Here is a 15,608-nt window from a genome sequence, read left to right on the forward strand (position 1 = left end):
TGGGCAAGCCCCACTCTGAACCCCCAGCTAGGCTCCATGCTCAGTGGGGAGTCTGCTTGAGATTCTTTCCCGCCGCCCCTCCCCCCCAAAATAAATAAATCTTTAGAAAAAGAGGGAGAGAGAGAGATGGAACACCAAATTTTGGGGGCAGTGAAACAATTCCGTATGACACCGTAATGGTGGATACATGGTGTTATGAATTTGTCAAAACACTTAGAACTGTGCAACACAAAGAGTGAACCCTAATAAACTATGGACCTTGGTTGATAATAATGTATCATTATCGGTTCACTGTTTATAACAAATGTGCCACACTAAGGGGAGATGTTAATAATTGCATAAACTGCAAGGAGGGGGTGCAGTAGAGAAAAAGGGTTTTTGAGAACTCTCTGTACATTCTGCATACTTTTTCTATAAACCTAAACCTGCTCTGAAAATAAGATTAATTAAAAAAACAGGTAACCATGTTACATTTTATACTTTTTTTTTTACCATTATCTGTTTTATTCTCTTTCATCATTCAGGTTTATTCAGAACATTAAAATAAGCATGAAGGGGAAAAGAATCACATTTTTTAAGTTCAATCTGTCCAAAGTATATGATAATATATGAAACCATGCCATACCTCTTAGGGGAAAAAAAAAACCATTCAAAAAATTATTTTGGTATTAAGATTAACGATTAAGACCAACTTCCAGGTAAGCCACATGTAAGGTTTAAGGGCAAGTGTTTTCGTTCCAGTGATTTCACAGAAATGAGAGAATGATGTGTACGATTTGAAATACTCAAATCCTTGAAGGCTTCTGCACTAGCATTTAAATAAGCACTAACATGTTGGCGTAGTTTCAGTGGCTTTCAAGTTCCCGTTGGATATCAGAAATGTTGGGATGATCTTTGCCTGAGCTCCTTGCATTATTACAATGGCCTTCGGGGCTTTGTCTCCTACAGCTTTAGTTCCCAGGCCCCTGTACAGCCTTCCCAGCTTGACCACAGGGAGGCCACACTGAGGGGGTACAGAGGATAATGCTTGCGGTAGGGTTTAATGATTTTCTGTCCATATTGCAGGGCTCCTCCCCAGTCCTGCATGCACAAGCAGACACCCGTGGCCTGGTACATCACGTGCAACATGTACACATTGCTGTCCTCAAACACAGAGCTCTTCTTCTCCTGGCTGAGCTCACAGATCTTCAGCAGCTCACTAAGGGATTTGTGGTGCTTGGCCCTCCGGAACACCTCGATGACATTGTGTATACATCTGACCATGTCATGGATAGTTTCTGCCTTCTGGGGAATTGCTGGGCTTCTGGATTTCCACCTTGGCCTTATCCTTGTCTTTGGTGGTACACTCCTGGCAGCAGCAGGTAAAGAAGAATCTCTTAACCGGTCATTCCTGTCTTCTGTTGGGTACAGCAGGTCAATGTTGCTGGTACAAAGCTCCTCTCCCGGCCTGATATCCTGTACACTCTTACTTCAGCTAAGGTCCCCTTGTAAGACACAATAACACTGGGGCAACAACTATGATTCATTAGCGCAACCTCAGGAAATATTGCTGACCCCAAAAGAGAAAGCTCGTCATCTTCTGTTGTGAAGGCATTACAGCTACCCTGTGCAAAGAGGACCGACAAGCTGTCACTGTCAGGGATTGGAGGGGCTTGGAGCAAAAGTGAGGAAGAGCAGTAATGTCACTCGGAATCAAGTCCTCTTCTCATTGTCTAATTTACCCAGATTGATGCCAACTCCTTTGCAGCTAACAATGTCTCTGAAGGAGTTTTCTCTGGGTGGATTTTCTGGTTGGCCAGAATCCTTGCAGTTAGACTTACAGTGTCTGAGAGATGCCAGTTTTCCCCAAAAGCAACATTCCAGCTTGTGCCTGAGCCAGTCTTCTGATGCTCCACATTGCAATAAAATGCCTGCTTGCATGTTCTACATCTGGACAATTCTTTTTCCTCGTGAAGCAGTACTCTCAGAGGTTGCCCTTCTCCTTGACCATGAGCACATAGGCATATATCTGACAGGAGAAAAGCAGTCCGCCACGTGGAAGCTCGCCCTCCCTGTGGGTTGCATGGGCAGCAGAAGTCTCCAGGCCGCCATCATCCGCAGCCTTCATGTGGGCAGTGGGGTGGGATGGCGGGGTGGGCACTGAGTGGCACCTGGCACCTCCCTGCAGGCAGGGAGCTGCAGCTCCCCACCGGAGCTGTTATTGGAGACGTGTCACCCAGAGCTGCGGGGGGGGGGGGGGGGGGGGAGGCGGTGCACGGAGGGCCAGCTGTAGTACTTTTTAATGGCTATTCAGAGTAGTTGTGTGAAATCAACTGGAGCACTATTATCACATTGTTAGTTTCAAAGGAAACTGCATAAAGTGCATACGTCTAGATGGTCTAGTCATCTAATAATATACTTACCAAGTTTTAAGAGATTTTAACAAGACCTTTTCATTAACTGTGGGGTCCAAGATTCTATTGTGAGATGTGGAAAACACTAGTGAACATGATCTTAATATTGAAAATATAGTTATGACACTGAATTCCTTGACAAGGACTATCCCAATTAGCCTTATGCATATCCTTTTTAAATCTTTGTCAAATAAATGATGGAATGAATGAATGAATTTATATGTGGGTTGTAAAACAAGTCATGGCTTAGTCCTTTCTATTGATTTCTGGTTTTCATACTACATAAATGAAGTATGTGATACTCCTTATTCCTCCCCTTGTTTCCAATGAGCAAAAGAGAATCATAAGCCTCAACTACAAATTCTGTAATGCACCTTGACTAAAAATTTTAATAGGAGTCAGAAGATGTATATCTCAGCATTTGAATTAGAAATTCCAATGGAAATCTATTATCATAGACGTTTTAAGAATATGAGTCTCACTGGGCACCTGGGTGGCTCAGTCGTTAAGCGTCTGCCTTCGGCTCAGGTCATGATCCCAGAGTCCTGGGATCAAGTCCCACATCGCACTCCCTGCTCAGCAGGAAGCCTGCTTCTCCCTCTCCCACTCCCCCTGCTTGTGTTCCCTCTCTCACTATCTCTCTCTCTGTCAAATAAATAAATAAAATCTCAAAAAAAAAAAAAGAATATGAGTCTCACAAAAAACCATTACATGTTGTTAATTAGATAAAAGAGAGGTTTGGTAACTATTTACATGAATTATCATAAAATACTAATCAATGCTTATTTGGCCTCTAGATCTGTTTCTTAAAAATGGCAAAAAAAAATGCTGAATGTTTGATTATAAATCCAAACATTGCTTTGTAAAACTGAGCTTAAAAATATATTTTAGGGAATTACATTTGTTAGAAAACTTATTGTAGAAAACTGTTATACACATTAATTGCAATCTATGTTGACATGGGGGTTAATTTTATCTTAGTAATAATTAGTTTATTATGATCTCATTGAGATAGCTCAAATTAAAGATTATGTAGATTTTCTTAAAATTAGAGAAATAGCTAAATGTCATCCCTAGTTGTAAAAATTAACTTTAAAGATAAAAAGAAAATGTTTACAGTTTAAAATACAATTCAAAACCTCGATTTGCCTAAATTGTTGGATATACTGATCTAGATGGAACAAAGGAAAATGGCCTTACTTGGAAATGTAGAGTTGAGATTTGTAAAACTTCAGACTAGTGATAGAAACCATATCTGGGACAAGACTATTCAGGGATTATGTGGTACAGGAGAAGAGCAGGGTAGAGGAGCTACACAGAATGCTAAGATATACCTTCAATTTCAGTAAGAAGAGGAAGAGGAGTCTATGAAGGAAAGTCAGAAAGAGCAGCCAGGTTAGTGTTGTTGAAACATTTATGAACTTCCACTATAACTTCCTCTATGTTACTATAACCACTTTCCTTTTCTCATATATTAAAATTGCCAAACAATAACAAATGAGAATTAAGTGGGCCAGGCATACAGATGCTCTTATCTACAAAGGTTATATGGTACATAGTTTATAACTCCAAATAGAAAATAAGCACAATACACAGCTTTTTTATATCATCTCTTACTACCTGCTTAACCTTAGGTAAGTTAGTAAGCCTCTCTATGCCTGTTTCCTCTTCAGTAAAAGAGATACTATGACATATACTACCTGCATGATATCACAATATTGTTGTGAAGAATAAGTTGTATCCATGTAAATCATCTGGAAGGGTGGTTTGCACATGGTAAATGCAAGGTGAATGATACCATTATTGTTACTGTAGCATAGTTAGTAATTTTAAATAGCCAAGAGAGGAAAAGGTCAATCTGTTGTCCTAAGTGCCAGAAACAACCACAAATCCCCGTGAAGTTCAATAAAAAATGTTATTGAAAGAGAAGCATATTATCTGTCTCGTTATGTTTGTTGTCTAATTCTTTCTGGATTCCCCTTAATTTTTTTTTAGATTCTATAATTGGGTATATTTTGATGGAAAAATGTGGTTCTTTGAAACTAGAGAAGCCAAAGAAAAGACATATTCCAAAACTCATTATATTTATTGCAAAAGCTAGATACCTAAGGGTTAAAGACGGTGTCTGGTATGTAGTAAGCACTGAGTAAAATATTCACTGAATGTGTAAACAAAAGCTTCTGAAAGTATTTTTATTCCTGTTTGGTAATTTGATCAGTGCTCTCCCTACAACCCTTCAATGTGAGTGAATCATGGAACCTCAGGATTGAAAAAGGCATCTCATCCCACAACCAGTATAGTGACCGAATCATTTCGCTAACAGCTTAGTGATCTGGCAGTCAATCAAAATTTTAGCTCTACTAATGATAGAAAACTCTATACTTCTGGGGGACTTCATTATATCTGGAGACAATTCTAACACCAAGTTAAGCCTTTTATTGAGCTACAAACTACTTCCTTGCTGTTAGTTGATCTATAGGGAAATAAAATAATTTGTTGTAACCATGGGTTAAGAGCAATACATAGCTGTCTCTTGCTAAATTCCTAGAACTTAGAGCAATTCCTGGCATATGTAAGTTTTCTGTAAATATTCACTATTATGTTGCTAATGTACACTTCATTAATTACTGGTTGATATTAAACTATTCATAGCCTTTTCTACATTGGCTCCCACAAACCACATTCTTCTCCATCCTACACATTTTGTGTTGAACAGATGTGGACAAAAGTCCACAGTCATCTTTAATAAATTTATTTCATTAGATGATAGAATTTATCAGTCATTCACGCTTGGATTTTTTTCCATTAGTTCATTTTTTTAAATGCCATTAAATGCTATTAATAATCTGATAAACAGAAAATAAATGTCATGAATGTCTACTTTTATTTTGAAGCTTTTGTGTATCATGCTTTTAAAAATGCTATGTAACTTTGTATATTGTTATGACCTAACAAGAAATATGTTGAATCCTTGAAAATTAATTTTGTTTTTAGAATACCTGCAGGGCATTCTGTCAACCCAAGTCAGGTTTAACTTAGTTATAACCTAATTAGGCTAAATTCACATATTCTAGCTTTTTAAGCAAGAATGATGACAATAGCTTGATTAGAAGGCAACTCTGTCAAGGTAGAGAGTATATGATTGATGTTAATGTATCTATCTGTAAAAATTTTAAAAGAACTTATTAAAGACCAGGCATCTTTGCAATTCAAGAAAACATCCATTACATTGAGAGAGATTTTATGAAAACTCAGTTAAAATAAAACTCCTATATTGGATATTTTAATACTTTTAGAATATAATCATTATGAACATTTTTCTTTAACTACTTTTATTTGCATTTGATTTCTGTTTTAAAGCCATCAAATCAGGGAACCTGGGTGGCTCAGTTGTTAAGCGTCTGCCTTCGGCTCGGGTCATGATCCCAGGGTCCTGGGATCGAGCCTCTCATCAGGCTCCCTGCTCCGCGGGAAGCCTGCTTCTCCCTCTCCCACTCCCCCTGCTTGTGTTCCCTCTCTTGCTGTGTCTCTCTCTGTCAAATAAATAAATAAAATCATTTTTTAAAAAGCCATCAAATCATCCCTGGGTAATATAAAATATGTATTATACATAAATATCTTAACTGTGTGTCAACAAGAGTATTTGTACCATGTATTTATATAAATCAATGAATAAATGTTATATACTACATGCATTTCTAAAAGATAACCTCAAAATAATTCTGGTTTTTAAAACCAATTTGAATGCTACTCATCAAAAATCATCAATCTTGCTGAGCCTCTCTCTTCATCATCTCTCATTGATCAACGAAGCAGTATAGCAACCTAAAATACAAGTCTTTTTCTAACATACAAAATACATAAGAATTTAATTCCAAGTTCAGGATTACAGAAATCTGCAAGAAGAAATTAGGGGATGATTATTTATTTTTTTTGGTTATGAAGGAGGTAAATATTCATAGGTAGATAAATATTTGAGAATTAATAAATGAACAAATGAATAAATGATAAAGGGTTAGTCCCCATATCATACAATAAAAGAAAGCAGTGTAGTACATTGAAAAAGAAATGCCAGAGCGTGACTGTATACATTGCCTCAACACACTGTGAATACCTAAAGTTGCAAATCTTTACCTCTATTATCCCTCTCTTCAACCACAAACTCCTACTGTTCCAATTATCATACTCTCCCACTCTTCTCTTCATCTTTGATGACTCCGGTTCTTTAATCCTTCCTATTAATAATATAAAAACTAGCATTCATTCACAAAGTATTGTACATTATTTTATTTATTCCTCTTAACAATCTGTATTATTATCCCCATTTTAGAGATGAGACTCAGAGAAACTTAGAGATTCACCCAAGATCACACTGCTAGGATTTCTGATATCAGGATAAATGGAGACATTAGATGCTTTATTCTCATCTTATATCAATCACATACATTATAAGAAAAAAAACATAAAACTTTAAAAGAAGCAAGTATAGCCATCCTAAAAACAAGAAGACAAACTTTTGGAGAGCCATAAATCATGTAGAAGAAAATTGTATTCCACATAATAAAGTGGTGAAAGCGGGAAGCATAAGTCCAGATAAAACCAACAAGAGGCCTAATGTAAGGATCCAGGCACATAACTGCCACTTTCCAGGCTAGGCACAACAGAAAATTATGACTGTGTTCAAGAAGGAGCTTGGGGTAATTAATAGAACAATGCCCCTGGTAGCTGGTAAAGTCAGAAGGAATGGGGAGAATCCAAACTCAGAAAACAAACTCCCAAGTTCCCCATCTGGCAGGTTATAATGTCCACTTCCTATTCTCACTATCAATGGCTCTGACCAAACTTTAGCATGTTTCTATACCTCCCACAATATGTGCTGTATAAGCAGAAACCATAGCCTTTCAGGTAATCTCAACTCCATGAGGAAGGCACAATTAACAATGTCCAAGTATTGGCATAGTACCAACTCCATGAAAGACTACAAACTCAGTAAATGTTAGAGAAAGGTCAGAGATTGAGGAGAATTCAAACTGTAACTTTCAAATAAGTAAAATTAATACACTTAAATAATAAGATTTTTTTACACATGAAAGGATAGGCACTTATGAAAAAGAACCAATTAGGAATTCTGGAACTGAAAAATGGTAAAACTAGGACTTAAATACTGGTCTTCTGCTTCCAAGTTCCATGGTGTCTCCTCTGATATCATAGTTACCCCTACAAAGATACACAGATGCATAGACATGCTAATTTGCTTTCTTATTTAGCTTCTTTACTACTCTGCCGCTATACATAGTCTTGACCTCATGGTCCGTCAGAGAAGCCTGTTAGTCTCTTGTCTCCACATCTTCTACTCTGCTCACCTTGCAAATTCATAATCTTGTGGTTCCCAACCTTGGTTGCATATTGAGAGATATGTGGAAACTTGAAAACAAAACACAAAACACAAAAAACAAGAACCCACTATAACTACCGTAGACTAAATCAGATCCTAGAGTAGGACTCATGCACTGATATTCTTTGTTAAACCTCCTTAGATGATTTTATAAGAATAATTGCCACTGTTTTTGTTTCAGAAAGGGCTAATTTTCCACTAACATGTGCCTTCCCCTTCCAGAGTATAAAGTTGTCACTAGGAAGCAGCTGCCTGGCTAGGGAGTCACTCCCAAGCGTTGCCTGTATGAAGGTAGGGCCAGGTGATTAGTTCTTATCATTAGGATGTGAACTGAAAAATTGTATATCACTTCTGAGAAAAGCAAGTTTCTAAGAAGCAGGGTATATTCTTCATTCTCTCTCTTTTTCCATCTGCTAACTAGATGCAGAAGATTTTAAGAGTCTAGCAAACGCAAAGTCACAGGACGGAAGGAGCCTAGGTCCATGAATCTCTACTTAAAGAGTCATGCTCCAACTAAGTCCTTTATCATCACAAAACTGCTGAGAGAAAAACATTTATTGTAAATCTCTAAAATTCTGAGGTGTGTTTCATTAGCTAGAGTCACCCAGATCAATAGAGAAATGGGTACCTTGAAGTGCGGTGCCACTGTGGCAAAAATCTCAAGTGTGTGGCATTAAATCAGTGATCAGGAAGCGGGCATCAGGGAAATAAATATCAGAAGCTGTGTAATTTGGGATAGTGGTAGAAACATTTTATAAATATTACCTTCAGTAACTTGGAAAGCAAACCAAGTACCTGTAATCCTGTAGCTCTACAGCAGTGGTTCCCAAGTAGGGATGACTTGGCCCCCTGGAGGACATTTGGCAATGACTGAAGACAAATAAAACTGAAACGAAAAATTCAGTTGCTTTTCAAGACCAACTCAATTGTTATGACTCTACTCCTATCAGATTACACTGCTTTGTCACTCATATCAGATTTAATGAGTGTTTTCTTTGTATTCCATCAGCACTGTAACACTTAATTCTCTTTTTCTACATGTCTCTAATATAAATCTCTTGAAGCGGGTAGTCTTATCCATGTATCCCATACATTGCCTAACACGTCTTACACAGAGAAAGTATACAATTAGTGTTTGCTGAGTACACATTTGTTGAATGTCTACTACTCTGCATTGAGCGTTGATCTCCTAATCCAGTATTAAGAGACACAGATCGCAAAAATCACTTCACAATATATTACAAGTCTTACAGGCTCCAAGGTCTTACAGACACTAGTTTTCACATTATTAGTTGTCCCCAGTGACCAGTACCCTTTGGGCATTCTTTCGTACCCCGCTTCTAATTGCATAAGCCTAGTTACTATGGGAAGCTGCCACTGCCCAAACTGCAGAAAACAGAGTACATTTTAAGGCATATGGTTGAAGAGTATAAATGATGGTCATTTAAGATTAGGGGTTGGAACATGACAAACTAAATTTTAATACTTGAGTAGCAACAAGGATACCAAAACCAGAAAGCACTATGGCTGCCTGTGTGAAGGAATGGTCAGAGGCAAAGGCATGTGTGTACATCAGAAAAGGCTAACTAAGAAAGAGGACAGAGATAAGAAAATAGATAATTATCTGTTTTGTTATCTTAGACCAAGGAAGATAAGCTTAATTTGGCATTCAGTTAAAAAATTATTTCAAGTCCTTAGCCCATCTAGGTAGCTCTGACATCAGAATGCTTAATGGAGAGTCTACTACAGACGGGAAGAAAAGCAACAATTTTAATTTCCCTTCCAAACTTAAATCCTGCTTCTCAATTGAAGATACAAATTTGGACTTCTGAAGACAGCAACTGGAGGTAGATTCGGGGTCCTAAGCATGCAAGTAATGGAAATGGATGAAGTCACTCAGGATCAGTGAAAAACAAGAACGAAGAAAAGCTTAAAATGTAAACAGTATACAAAGTACAAGCCCGCGAAGGAATGAATAAGCAAAATAAATCATGATGGTTTCTTCACATAGTCCTTATCACATCATGTTGGCTGTATTACTTGAGTTTACAATTGAACAGATGGGTTTTTTTTTTTTCAAATGTCATTTTTCCACCTTAATTTCAAGATCCTTAAGGACAAGAACCACTCTTTTTATTTTCCTAAACACACCACCCCCAGTAGTCTTATGCATATAGTAAGTACCAACCAATTTTTGATTCACTAAATTTATACCTGGCAAAAAGTTCCACTTCCCTCACCATCCACCCCCAAAAAGTCCAAATCTCTCATAAAAAGTAAGTTCCTAATTTCCGCCCATAAACCTACTCTCACAGAATTCTTGGCTACTGGGAGTATGGGTTTAAAGAAACATCGTAATGTACAGATGGGTTTTCTGAGAGCTGTTGTTTTATTGAGGCTCATCAATGGGAAAACCTGGCAAGACTGGTGAGAAAACTAAGTCTATGGCTAATTTCTATTTTTTTTATAAGATTTTATTGAGAGAGAGAATGAGAGAAACAAAGAGCATGAGCAGGGGAGAGGGGCAGAGAGAGAAGCAAGCTCTCCACTGAGCAGGGAGCCCGATGAAGGGCTCCTTCCCAGGACCCTGGGATCACAACCCCAGGAGAAGGCAGACGCTCAATCGACTGAGCCACCCAGGTACCCCTGTGGCTAATTTCTTAATAGAGAAATTGAAAGCCAAACAGCCTCTGGTGGGACGTTAGGGACTAGAAATCAGGAACTAAGGATTTATGACTTTGGGGCAGATATAGTACCCAAATAGTTTCTGTCATCATCCACTAACCATTCCCAACTACTGATCAAATGCATTTAACTTGGCACTGACTTTTAAACATTCTGTAAGAAAGAAGAAAAGCAGAAATTTCTGGGACCATCTATGAATGAGCAGCACATATTAGTAAGCCTGGGACTATGATGGTGAAACACACATTACAAAATTAACCTCACTGCAGCCCACATGTTCCTTTTTTCTTTCCTAACCAACTCTTCTTGTATTTGAACCTATCCTTCCTTCTCTTCCCATTATCATCTCATTTTTCCCCCTTTGATCTATATGGATCTGAGTGTATACATACTCATGTGGTTTTGATAGTAGCAGTTTTCAGTATCTTTGGTCTAGCAAGACTTTCATGTTGGTACAATACTGCGCCAATTCCTCGCATCTCTTTGAGACTGTCTCATAAACTAAAGAGGAATGTTTGCGGGAACTGTTTATTTTCCCAATGGTGGGTTTTAAATTGTTTAAGTGAGAAAGGATCCTCACTGAGCATGGCTAACCAGAAATCAAAAGACAGATGATTCGAGTTTCAAATGCTATTAGGTTGGGGATAAACGGAAATGAACTACAGGGTAAAGAAAGAGGAAGACTAACTTCATAAGAGTAGAGGAAAGGGCAGTTGCCGCCACAAGTGTACAGAGAAGTAAAGTCAGACATCCGTGAAGGGTGGGTGGAGTGGGGCTGGGGGCAGGAAATATATTTTGAAGACTGGAAAAGGTTAAGAGGTTAGCCTAGGTTGGATAATACAAGCATAGGCTTTTGGCATCAAATATCTGGGCTTAAATTCTTACCTGTACCCGAGGGATCTTCAGCAATTGAGCCTCAGTATTTCCACCATAATTTGAGGATTATAAAAGTAAATTGTTTAGAACATAACATGGTATTCAGTAATTGGCAGCTTTTATACTTACGCTTAAGGATAAAAAGGTCCAAAACAGAACTATAGCCTACCAGTGTTGGCAGCTTTTAGAAAAGAGAAAATAGCTATAAATCTAAAAAACAAGAGCAGTCTCTCACAGGCTAGAGAAAGAGTCATAAGATTCACACTCAAGGCCACAAAATAGTGAACCTTTTACTTGATACCAATATTTGAAACCACACAGCTTAACAGCAATGTTAATTTTACCACTAGGTGGCAACGATACAGCTGAATTTCACTGACAAGATTTTTAAAAATTGAGCAAATCCAGACAGAAATTCCAAGAAGCTTTTATACATTTTCATATTAGAAAAATGAAAAATTCTTTTATATACAATTGAATTTATAGCGGGATGTATAATTATCTGATTCAATATGTATGTTAATTTCTGATGCTTTTTCCTCTGTGCACTGAGGCAATTCATGCAATAATTTTTAAACAGTTCTCATCACAGAAGTCTTTTTTAAAAACTCCGGACATACATCATTAAGATAACAGAAATTAGGGAAGCTAAAAGTCTCCTTGAAGTCTTAGAATTCTAAGAAAGGCACTATAAATATAAAATGCAAAATATTTCAATGAAACAGTTAAAACTTTTAAAAAATGACTGATAGAGAACATTTTTTAAAGGGCCAAAACATGAAATATGGAGACCCACATTGCTTTTAAATTATAAATTAAATCAATATTCACAGTCTTTTCAATGTCCTGAATAAACATATTAAATTTACTAAGCAAATTTATCAAAAATCTGACTTAAATGGATTCTAGAAGAAAGAATACCTTTTTACAAGTGTTAAAAGAGTAAATGAAAGTCCTTAGAATCTGACACTTTCCATAATTATTTCTGCTTTCTTCATAAAACAGGTCACAACCTATGGCTTGTTAAAAATAATAATAACTTTATTCTTCTCATTTCTTTTTCTTTTCGTATCAAATAAAAGGGGAAAGTATGATAAACTTTTTCAAACTATAGACATTTCCAAGTACACAGTAAAAAAACCATAACTTTAAATTCCCAAGATTCTTCCCCACATATAAGGTAGGAGTTCGTATTACCACGTGTAACATTACAAAACCTGTACTATAATTACGAATAAATAATTACCCAATTCATAAGACCCAATTAAAACAAGCTTATTTATTCCCCTTGTATAAATAACCTAAAGTTCCCCAAATTTTCAACTCGCAGTTTTCTACAAATTAATACATCAGAATAGCCCATTTATATATCAGCTTTCAAATAGTTTTGTTACTAATTTAGTAATCACTTCCTATATATTTACTTCCAGAAAAATCTCCCCCTCTTGCCACATAAACAAATGTAAGAGAACAAAAGTATGATTTCTAAGTTATTTTTATAATTCATTGATCAGTTTCCTCATTATTGGACTTCACTTTTAATTACTGCATATCACCCTGAAATCTAAAATATAGATATTTCTCATTCTGTCAGTGTATACAGACACACAAAACATAACATTTAAGATGTTAACACAAGAAAAGATTACTGTGGCAGCCCTCATAAACCAAACAACAGATTTCAGGAAAATGCTCCATCTGTTCACTGTTATCTGTAATTTTTTTTTAGACAGTTTAGGGAATGCCACTGTAATAGAAGGGGTAATTGCAGATCTACAAAAGTGAATACCTGTGTATATGTAATTTATATCTATACAGAACCAGCTTCCAATTATCTGCACAAATAAAGACACAGAGATGATGCAAAACATACAATCCTCGAATCACTTCAGATACATTTTTGTATCTGCATTTCATAGGGCTGTGACTGAGAATTAAGAACGCAAAGAAAATTAAATCACACTGCAGAGGTTAAGAGTTACAAACACAATTACCAAAACAATGGTTAACAATGACATGCCATTATTGACTTGAGGTTGTCATCTTCTGTTTATTTCTGATGGTGGCTCGAAGTTTACGTATCACGAGTTTATCAGGCAGAATCATATCACCTTGTTGTTCTAGATAATCCAATAAATTTTCAGTCCATTGGAGAGCAGCTGCATGATTAATATGTTTCTCTGGAATCAGTTCTATTTCCTCCTCCTCGTTTTCACTAGATTCGTCTGTCTGGCCTTGTGCTCTTCTGATGATTTCGCTGTCAGTTAACACTTCATAGCCTGGTTCAGTACTGTCCACTTCAAGCCATTTTTCGATGTTCTCAGTAGTCACATTTTCCAGTCCTTTGGTATGTTGTAAAATGGTGGCCACAGTAGCCACAGAAACATCTTCTTCATCAAAGTCCAAGCCTTCTTTCTCCTCTATGGTAGGAAGAATCTTCTTCCATGCTCTGCTAATGGTAACCGGCTTTACTAAATTCCATGCCATTGCTATTTCATAAAGTGCATCTAGCAGAGTTAGCTTCTTCCAGAATGATTTCAGGTCATTACCTTCTTCCAAGTTGTTCTGAAGAAGACCCGCACGATAATTTCTCTTCATTGTCGCTATGACTCCCTGATCGGAGGGCTGGATCAATGAAGCCACATTAGGTGGTAAATATTTAGCAAATATTTGGCCATCATCTGACCTGAGGACATTTTCATTTGGATGTGTTGGTGAATTATCCAACAAGAGCACAGCCTTTTCCTGCAGGCCTTTAGATCTTAAGTATTCTCGAACCTGTGGCACAAAGATCTTATCAAACCACTGTCGGAAAATGGAAAGATCCATCCATGCACCTTTTTGGCTGAAATAAGAGACTGGCAGGTTTGAGGTGTCAGTTGACTTGAAGGAGCGAGGTTTCTTTGCTTTCCCCACAACACAAAGTTTCAGTTTGTGTAAACCTGTTGCATTGGCACAACACATGATAGTGACTCTTTCTTCAATTGACTTGTGCCCTGAGACAGTGCATTTACCTTTGATCACAGAAGTCCTGGATGGTAGGCATTTCCAAAAGAGTCCAGTTTCATCTGCATTGTATATCTGCTCAGGCTGTAAATTCTCTCGTTCAATAAAGTCTCGAAAGTTGTTACAAAAATCTTCCACAGCAGTCTCATCTCCATTTAATCTTTCATTTCTAATGTTAATCTCTCTAATGCTGTGCCGCTGCTTAAAACGAGTTAACCAACCAGCGGAGGGGTTAAAATCACCATCCATTCCCAAAGCATAAAAGAAGAACTCTGCCCTTTTTGCACAAATCGGTCCAGATATGGGATTCCCTTTTGCCCTTTGCTGGTTGAACCATTCTAGCATTGCTTTGTCCAGTTCCTCATACATGGATGGTTTCATAGATTTCCTCTTGGCCAGAAGACTTGTGGAATCAGAACTGCTTGCATAAGTTATAATCTTTTCCTTATTTTTTCTTATATCCCGAACTGTTGTTTCACCAATTCCATAAATCACTGCCAATTGTTTGGAAGAACCTCCATCTTCAAGTTTTTTTATTATATCAAGCTTATCTTTAATAGTTAACACCACCCGCTTCCGTTTCCCTGACATGCTGAGGCTCTGGGACTCAGGGCCTCACCCCACACTCCCTCTGAAGCAATCTACAAAATCCTTCCTTCTTTCACAGACTCACTTTAACAGCCCTACACGCTCAGTCTTTCAACCTTACCAGGAACCTGGTGGCCCTGACCCCGTCCCCGGATGTGCTTGGCCGGCAAAGAGATGGCAGAGGAAGATGATAGGGGAGGAAGTTTGAGGGAACAGGCCTTTAACTTAGATGGGCAGTAGAGGAGGCCCCAAGCCACCGCGGATAATCCGGATTACAAACATTTGTTTTATTCCCCCAGTGGCCGCGTTAAAGACTATAACCCCATCGTGATCACAAACCTCCTTCACTCCCTGATCCGGAGTAAACGCCGGTCACTAGCCCCTGCCACACCCCAAAGTTACTGCAGAGAGCGGAAGAACCAGGGAGTCGGGGACTAGCCCCCTTCCCCAAGGGAACGGTTAGGTTTGATTTCTTCCCCAGAAGCCAACCCCTTCCACCGCAAGCCACACTTCCCCACGCGGGGCTTAGCCTGGACAGTCCTCCCGGCCCCTCACAGCCCACCGGGCCCCTCTCCCCACCTCAATTGGAACCAGGACCCGCACCGCTCCCTGACTAACGCGCGGCGACCGCTCCTCCCCCGGCACACGCTCCCGGAAGATGCCCC

The 15,608-nt window shown here is 38.2% G+C and overlaps 1 protein-coding gene and 1 pseudogene across 1 annotated transcript; both read right to left on the minus strand.

Moving 5' to 3' along the window:
- Positions 1-658: 658 nt before the first annotated feature.
- LOC113913709 lies at positions 659-2,107 on the minus strand (annotated as a pseudogene).
- An 8,211-nt stretch (positions 2,108-10,318) lies between these two features.
- JRKL (JRK like) lies at positions 10,319-15,588 on the minus strand. Its single transcript, XM_027578502.2, has one exon. The coding sequence runs from the start codon at positions 14,944-14,946 to the stop codon at positions 13,372-13,374; it is 1,575 nt and encodes a 524-aa protein (XP_027434303.1). The 5' UTR covers positions 14,947-15,588; the 3' UTR covers positions 10,319-13,371.
- Between the last annotated feature and the right edge of the window lie 20 nt (positions 15,589-15,608).

This window comes from Zalophus californianus, chromosome 11 (genome assembly GCF_009762305.2).
Source record: "Zalophus californianus isolate mZalCal1 chromosome 11, mZalCal1.pri.v2, whole genome shotgun sequence".
Classification (NCBI taxonomy): domain Eukaryota; kingdom Metazoa; phylum Chordata; class Mammalia; order Carnivora; family Otariidae; genus Zalophus; species Zalophus californianus.

Bases quoted from the DNA above. Each gene is read 5' to 3' on its own strand.
- JRKL (XM_027578502.2), bottom strand. From the start codon at position 14,946: ATGTCAGGGAAACGGAAGCGGGTGGTGTTAACTATTAAAGATAAGCTT.